Raw genomic sequence first — 8,968 nt, 5'->3', positions numbered from 1 at the left:
TTTCACACCTATTTCTGTTTAATTAGAGTATTGTTTTGAAGGAGGATGAGAGAGGATGGGATGGGGGGGATCTTTTCAGAGACGCAACAGCTTCAGGACCTCTGAACTTCAAGTGTAGTGGAGCTGGAATAGATTTTTGTGAGTCACTTTTTAGAATTTTTTTTGTCCTCTTTTGGTTTTGGTGGTAGTTGGGGTTAGGAGACAAATGAGCTCAAAGAGGCACCTTTTAAAAAATCCTTTATTTTTATATCATCCTAGTAAAAATCTTTTATATAAAGGCGAAAGTAGGTATTGCATAGAAGAAACACTGGTGCAAACATCACCTGGTGGGAATGGCATGTTGTTTCTTAGTGTCTACTATCTACTGCACAATAGATGGCTAGCCCATAGGCAAACATCTTCAGGTTTCCCCATGCCAGCTACAGCATGAAGTTGCTCAACTCTATGGAAAGAAGTTACGTCAGAATTACGTGTGCCCTATTCCATGCTGCTCCCAAGAACTATCTGCTGGGAAAACACCCTTTTCCTCCTTGCCTTTTCTATGCCTGGCCAATACATAGCCCAAGAAAGACCATGAAGATCAGTTCAGCTATCCTCTTCTTGCACCCTTCCTGTGTATGAATTTGTATTTCATGCATACAAATGCGGAGTGGACACAGGATATGAGAGTTAGCCTAACATGACCACGGTCCAGGAACCCAATGCATGAAATATACAAAGCATCTTCTGTCATCTTGGAGACATTTATGCCATTGTTTTTATCATCTCACGTGTTTCTTAGCTATGGGCAATTCTTTTGAGCGCTCTCCACCTGGGCTTCCTGTAACTTAACAGCCTTGGTACCACCAGGAGGGAACAGAATTCACTGCTGTCACTTCAACAGCCTTCACGTAGAGGCTCTTCAAGCAGTTCCATTATGCCTCTGCTTATGTTCTGCTGCAGCTTTCAAGCATGAAGCATAGTGAGACAGCAGGTATGCTACAGTCTGAAGGAACACTCAGAGAAACAGCACTTTCACACACTGGAACTGTGCTTTCATGAATTAGAGGTACAGAGAGGTATGCATTTATACAAATCATTATTTGTGTATATTAAAGATACTTTTACTCAGAATCAGTTTTTATTTAAAAACATGCTAAAAACTTATAGTTAAATAATCAGAGTGACATTTAGGGAAAACACACAGCCACCCACCCACCAGCATAAGCAAAAAAAGTGCATACATACATGAGCCAAAGCTCCCCTTGACCAGTTTACAGGACAGACAGTGTCATCTCTGAGAAACTGACTGATGCAGCCTCACACTTTTCAGGGCTGTTTTTTGTTGCCTGGAAAATGGCATTATTTTTCTGCTCCTTTCAAGATGTTTGTCATCACCTCCCATATCGGAGAGTCAGCTGAGAGACACAAATCAGCCCTGCTTTTGACTCCTTTCTTGCAGGTGGCATCATAGAGATGAATACGTGAAGCTCGTGTAACTATCTCACTTAATACTGTGCTTAAAATGCCAAAAGTAGTCATTAAAAAAAGATTTCAGGATCTATGCTGTTAGATCATGAAATGGAATGAAGCATTCTAGAAAAATAAGTTTGGATGGAAGGCAAAGTAGCTGAGTTTGCAACTATACATTTCATTTCTGAGTTACTCATAAACATTTTTTATTTCCTTATTACTTTCACTAATATATTTTACCATTTTTTTGTACAAAAACTGACTGCAGATTAAAATTTAAGATGCGGCAGGTACGACTGTGCGACCCAAAAGGACAGAAATGATGCTTCTGCTTAGCCCTGCACCCTGCTCTTTTTGATCACCAGAGAAAGCTAGAGAATGCTAAGCACCTCTGCCCAAAGGGAGAATGCAGTGGAGCCATCAGATAAAAATCGTCTTGTCTTTTCTTGCAAAAATAGGAACACATCTTAGCAACTTTGGATACAGTCTTACATGTAGCAGCAAGTACACTGGGCATCAGAGCCCTTTCTTCAACATGGAACATCCATCTCCAGTGGGGCTCAGATGCTCCTGGTCCCAATTTTTGTTAGAAATGGAAGTAAAACTGGATTCAGTTCTGTGGTTTCCCTCTGCTTCTTCCCCGACTCTTTCAAAGGCAATGTAAGTGAAATAGATGAACCCATATGGCATTGTCTGCTTCAGTGGGAACGAAGAGCCCTGTGAAACTTTGGGTATTGTGCTCATATGGGTAAGGGCCGTGCTCTAAGAATAGCAACCTCTTTCTTCATTACGACACCCAAATTCGTCTCTATATCCCACACATTCGCATTCCTTACTGTCACACGGATTTCATAGGAACTCAAAAAAGTGACACATAGGCCACACAAAACACTATTGCTGCCAGATGCATGCAGGACCTATTAGGAAGATAAAGAGGGGACTAAAAACTCCCAGAGATGAAGTGGCTCAACAGCTATTTCAGCCCACAAGGAAAAGGTAGACTGAATGAGACAATGAAAATGGTATATTTTAAGAGTTTAAAGTATAAAAATTCAGACTGGACATTAAGAGAAACTTGTTCACCAGAGAAGTAGTTTGACATGGCATGGCTCTGAAAGGCACAAAATCTCCATCCTCAACAGTTTCTGAAACTCAGTTCAATAATGTCCTATCTCCTATAGTGTCGTGATTTGGGCTGGACTGTTCCAAAGGCTACTGCATGCACACAGATACACAGATGACAGGCCAGGTTGGCTGGGGCTTTGAGTAACCTGGTATAGTAGAAGGTACCCCTGCCCATGGCAGGTGGATTGGAACTAGATGATCTTCCAACTCAAATCATTCTATGACAGTACATTGGATGAAGTAACCTCTAAAGGTCACTTCTGACTGCTGCTAATAAAAAAAGCAGTGTTTCTTTCAGAGCTGAGTTGAGCCCTGACTGGAGTTAAATCACAACATCTTCCAATATCTGAGCCTTTCCTTCTTCCTTCACAAAACAGCAAAAACCTGGAACAAAGGGTAAAGGGCGGCTGCTTGCAATGAAGCAGCACTCAACTAAAGAAATACACGGTCAAGATTGTTCAAGTTTTCTAACAGGAATGTTGTTAAAAATATACATTGCAGTGAACTTTGAACTACGCCACTGGATGTACTTGGCAATCCATCAGCAAGAACCAATTCTGTACGGAAGACATGACACATACTGTCTCTGAGTGTCATTTTGGAAACTGCCCCTTTCCTGCACCATATGGTCACCTTCAATCAAACCACCTTTTCCAGCTCAGGGAGAGAGCTCTCATCTGCCTGAGGAAACCCCTTCAATGACATGACATACCATGTGGCATGACAACGTTGCCATCAAATTGCCATCCCCTTCCCTCATGTCCAGCAGCATGCCATGCCTTGGGCAAACTTTTTGAAACAGAGAAGACAATCTGTGAGGTCTGCTGCCAGCTGCCCAGTAGGGCAGACTGCAATCTCTCTCCTTTGTGCCAGGGAGCACCAACTTGCTTAGTCAGTATACTTTTAGCTTTTAAAGTAGCATGACATCAAAGCACCCAGACACTGCTTTGGGTGAGTAAAGGCATTGGAACTTTGCCTCATGGGAGGAGGAAGCTCACCATCTGGTCCAATGGGAAGGCCAATGGAAGGAATTCCATCTGAGGAAAGAGCCTCTGACTTAGAAGGTACCACCTTTGTTACAGTATGGGCATCGAGGCCCTGATAAAGGCAGATGATGCCTCCCCATGGGCTTGAGAAAAGTTATGTCTTTATTTGCCCACACAAACTGTCAACTTTGAAAAACATGTCCTCTGGAGATCGCACAGTGGTTCCCAAATTAATGTACAATAAATGTGAAAAACCAAAACCAGTAAGAAGTTATAAGTCAGGCAACTAAATTCTAAGCTATATCCATCATAATCATCATCATCATCAATACCAGAATAAAAAAGTATACACCATAAGGTACAAGAAGCTGCAAAGCAAAGCAGCTCCAATTTCTAGGGCTGTCAGTTAGAGTGGCTTTTCTGAGTCTTCCAGTAAATTGGACATGAGGGTTGAAAACTTAATGGAAGACTTTGAAGAATTCTCCCTTGAAGTTGAACACACATAATTTTTGCACATAAAGCATGGATTAATAGAGTAAAAACATTTTCTTAAGAAACATTCTTAGAGCAGATCTATGATTTTGTGTAGAAAATCCATTTGTTTGGGGGGGTTCCCCCCCCTCTTTGGCAAATAAATGACAAATGTGAAACAGACAAAAAAAAATGAGTAAAATAACAAGTTGTGATAATAACTGGACAAGTAACAACAAAGTAGATCGGTCAATGGGACGGATTCCCTCAGCAGGGCTAGGCTTGATACTCTTTGCGGTCATTCCTTTTGTTCATTTTTATGATGAGACAGAAAGGTTGATGTGATAATGTTTCAGAGGCTTTAGGCATCATATTTTTTGCCAGTCCTGTGAATCTGCTGGAAGAGTGTCATGGAGAAGGCCATGCCAAGGATCTGAAGGAAAACAAACAGTAAGAGCTTCAGTACAGGGAGGCTGCCTAAACTGCCCTGCTGTCCTGTGTTCATGGTCCAGTGGTAGTTTTAAAAGTCATTCTACACTAGCCATATTTCTCAAGCTTCAAGACAGATCAGTAAACTTGGATGTATGTTGTTCAGGCACACAGTGATGTCTGGAGATGTATCTGTCAGAGAACAGATGGAGGCAAAAAGCTCTCAGGGCTCTTTGTCCTATGTGCAACAATTTTTCAGAATTGATACATAGGAGTCACTCTTCCTTTTTACTTGTTTAGCCAGATAACTGTGACTGAAAACATCAGATTTCAGATATTATCCCTCAAAAGTACAGCAGTGATAGAGCAACCCCAAAACCTTAACAGATTATGATGACACTTCTTGTCTGATGACAACTTTCTTTTTTAAAACACGTTAACCTTCTCAGTTCAGTGGCCGTTATTTGACTCATTTTGGCAATTTCTAGAACTTGCTTCCAGAACTTCAAAAACCAGTTCCCTAAGGGACAGCATAACATTTGGCTAAACATGGGAACTCCAAAGTGGTGCTCTGAAGGTAAAAATGCAGATAAGCAAAACCCCACTGTAAGTATGTCTTTTTGTGGGGCTGACTACAGACTTGCTTCCTTAAATGAACTCGTAAAACAAGTCTGATTTTTGAGATCATGATCAAACTGAAAGCAATTAAGCACCACTTTTCACACAACGGAATCAAGAATGCTGACAGCAAATCAAAGCCTTGTTGAGAAACATCATACCAGTATTACCTGCATTATAAGGATGCACATCCCAATCGAACCAAGGACATGCTTGTTCTCATCGAACCAGGTCATAACCCTCTCATAACATCCCTGAAATGATGAAAATTAAAATCCCAAGGTCACATTTTCTTTCATTTGCATTCCATCTATTTTCTTCCTTCCCTTCCCTCCCTAAGCCTTGACCATTTTTGGTGAGCCAAAAGTGAGCCGTACCGTTTTCCACACTAGTTCGGTGGAGTTCCGTCCACAGTCTTGGGAATTTTCTGTACAACATCGGTCTGGGACAGTGTTTTCTCCCAGCACTGGGTACCAATCCGTAAAGTCATTCACACCACAGCATTTCATCTATGGCAACAGTAAAGAATTAATAAATTAACTGAATTAGCACACTTTGTGAATCATGCACCACCACAAACTTCCACTAAACCATTGTGTATTTTCAAAAGGGCTGCCACAACACTTTGTATTTTTAAAGTGCTTTGTGCTCAGTGATCATTAAAAGCAAATACTTAACAACATTTAAAAAAAAAAAGAAAATAAATGGTCCCATGCCCAGATGTTAGTCTTCTTGTCACAGAGACATAAGCGCGGACACCAAAAGGTGCTGTAATCTGCCCACAACTGCCGAACCACAAAAGCTTAGCTGCCGAAGCTGCAGTTCTACCTACGCAGGTTTTGCTGCTTCTCCTCTTTTTCAGATCATCTCTGTGCCTGTGATAGGCACAGAGAATCTCAGAGAGAGGTAAGCATCTTTCACATTACAGAGTACACTTTGATCTTGCGTTTCAGAGTACCCCCTTGATGTTCAAGAGTGCAAAATCAGAAACCAAAGCCTGCATTAGTAATCTTTTAGACTTGGTATGGATGCAACAGTTAACAGACTGCAGCAGCCTTTATGGCCAAATTGTTAATTTTCCTCTATTGAGAAAATACATTACCTCTGCTTGAATGATGTTCCATGCATTTTTCAGTCCAACATTATTTTCTGAATTGTATAGCTTCATACCTTCCTTCAAATCATTCTTTGCGCTCTCACTGACCTGAGTCATGTAAAAAAAGTACAGAAAGTCAATGCACTGCTGCATTGGACCACATGGTATAGACTTGCTTATAGAATGTATCTCTTACTTTCTCTCACCAGAAACTTAACATGGGCAGGAAAGCTCCATCATAGCTTCAAGACTCTCCCAAGTCAGTGGGACCTTTCAGCACCTGTCAAGACCTAGTCTCTCCCTCAGATTGCAAAATACTGGACTAATTCTCATAAGATAGGGGACCAAACAGCTTCCCCTCTATTAAGAGTCCATCATACAGTCACCACCTGATCCAAACTAACTGAAGAGCGATCAGCAGAAATCTGCTGAGCTTACTTTTACTGTGCCAGAGATAGCTGTTGGCAATACCCCAGAGCAGCCTCTCCTGCCCATAGCGTATGGCCTACTTTAATTTGCTAATATCATAATATCATAAAACCAGAGTCTGAGCCTCCCGATCTTAATATAGTTATCCGTTGCACAGGTTCAGGCAAAAAATCAATTGAAAAAGGGCATTATTATTGTGCTCCTTGCAGGGAGCTTGTGGGGTTTATAATTTACAAATGTGCTCTTCTTTCTTTAGAGGAGAAAACTGGAATGCTTAACGGGACATCTGAGATGTCCCATTTCTTGTATAAATTTCAGTCTGAGCCTGGAGTTCTAGGTGCAGGTAGGAATGTACCTTGGCTTTAACAGCAGTGAGCTGGCAGCAGAAAAAGGATTAACCTATGGGTCTTAGCACAAAGGCCAACTATATTATAAGATCTGTTTCATCCCTCTTTGACATCCCATTCAAAATCAGAAGTTAACCACATCTCCCTGAAAGTGGCAGGCATCATAATGACAATGTGGGAAGAGATAAAAATCTTGTAAGAGCTCAGTTTTCAAATCAGTCTGGACATGATCATACTGTAAGGCTCTGTCCTGCATTTAGAAGAGTTCTCTAGTTCCTCAAGGATTTTTCCAGTCTTATCTGACAGGACAGCCTGTTGTGCCTACTTCACTTAGTCTCTAGTACTAGATAGAGCTACAGAAGGGCTTTATGAGAAGCTGCCTCTTGACCTGCTATGCACCTTTGTCAAACTCTCTGGGACTGCCCAGTCAAGTGAGACGGCTGGTGGTATCTGGAATAACCTGTGAACATCCCAGGCGTCTCTCCTCCAGTCCTGTTCAAGGGTTGGCCCTAAGAAACTAACCAGGTCTTAAGTAGGACCTCCCACAACCCAGGTCCACAAGATGATAACCTTCTTGCAGAGACATCAAACATGTTGAAGGCTCATGTTGAAGGCTATCTTAGCATTTAAAGGACTAAAAGTGAGGCCCTCGACCATGGTTTTATTTCAGGGAGGAAACTGTAAAGCTCAGTGGGTTCTTCTCTCCTGTTTGCCCTCCTCATCACTTCTTCCTTCCCCTGCAGAAGCAGCTTACAGAAAACAGCCAAGATCTCAAGATTAAACCTTCGCCAAAGTGAAGAGCAAGAACCCACATACCTCCATCAAACAAAACCAAACTGAACCTTGTTTACATGCTAGTACAGAGCATTAATCCATATGGCATATTTGCTTACCTTGTCCATATAAACGAAGAACAATATGAGTAATATCAACTCTGCCAGGAGAATTATCAGCAAAACGATGAAAAACTAGAACAAAGGAAAAACAGACAGTGTATACACACTTATAGATTCATAGATTGGTCCAGGCCGGAAGGGACCTCCAAAGGTCATCTAGTCCGACCTCCCCGCAGTCAGCAGGGACACCTCCTACTAGACCAGGTTGCCCAGGGCCTCGTCGAGCTTCACCAACCTGAGGCAAACCTGGGGATGCTAGAAACTCCGAAGACTATAGGTCTTGTCCTCTAAATCTTTCCTCTACTGCCCCAAACCATGCAAGTTTGATTTCAGACTATTTAAGCATATTGATAGTATATTGCCACTAAATGCCCTGTAGGTCTCACCATCAATGAGGAATCTCACTGTCTAGCATTATCTAAATCTTAGGGCTTGCTCTTCCACCAGTTTGTAGGTTTCAGCAATGCTTTTGTCTTGCTTTTTTCGACTGCTGTCACAGCATGCAGTCCTAGTAGTCTTTCCTTCATACAGGCTACAGAACAGATGCTAAACCCATTATCACAATGTGATGTGCTTCAGGAGTCCCTAGCAGGTTGGCTTTAACCACGTCTGACTGCCTGTTGGAATAGCTATTATATTACTCAGCACTTCTATTCCCAACTCTGTAGCTAAAATCTCCCTCTGCAGGGGCATCCCGAGTGGGAGCTCCAGTAGCTGGAAGCTAACCACAGCGGGGGGTTGGAACCAGATGATCTTTAAGGTCCCTTCTGACTCTAACCATTCTATGATTCTATGATTCTATTAGGAGAAGTATGATGAAGCCTCCTGGCTTTATGCAAGAGGACTGACCCACACTGTGCTTTCTAAGTGGGGTTCCCAACCTCTGTGCTTCAGTGCTGGACAAAGACTGCCAAGGATCATATTATTATTTTTTTTTATTGGTAAGGCCTGGCAGAAACCCATGACTTCTTAACTTTGGGTCAGATGGTTTCCACCAACCTGTGACAAAGGCCGTAGATAAAAGCAAAGTAGAAAACAGCCATGAGAGGCTTTGAATGGCATCCAAAAGCAGCTGTGCTTAAGATCTTTAGTTGATCCTTGTAACAGACATTTCCAGAA

General features: G+C 41.9%; 1 protein-coding gene across 1 annotated transcript in view; it reads right to left on the bottom strand.

Moving 5' to 3' along the window:
• Positions 1–221: 221 nt before the first annotated feature.
• TSPAN9 (tetraspanin 9) overlaps positions 222–8,968 on the bottom strand; it is a 101,189-nt gene continuing 92,442 nt past the window's right edge. The window contains exons 3-7 of the mRNA XM_074146656.1: positions 7,847–7,921; positions 6,184–6,285; positions 5,459–5,590; positions 5,252–5,335; positions 222–4,467 (exon numbers count right to left, since the gene is read on the bottom strand). Of these exons, the coding sequence (XP_074002757.1) occupies positions 4,396–4,467; positions 5,252–5,335; positions 5,459–5,590; positions 6,184–6,285; positions 7,847–7,921 (465 nt within the window). The 3' untranslated portion in view covers positions 222–4,395. The remainder of the gene's footprint in view (positions 4,468–5,251; positions 5,336–5,458; positions 5,591–6,183; positions 6,286–7,846; positions 7,922–8,968) is intronic.

This window comes from Numenius arquata, chromosome 1 (assembly GCF_964106895.1).
Source record: "Numenius arquata chromosome 1, bNumArq3.hap1.1, whole genome shotgun sequence".
In the NCBI taxonomy this organism is placed as follows: domain Eukaryota; kingdom Metazoa; phylum Chordata; class Aves; order Charadriiformes; family Scolopacidae; genus Numenius; species Numenius arquata.
Note: the sequence above shows the minus strand (reverse complement) of the source record. Positions and strands in the feature narration are given on the sequence as shown.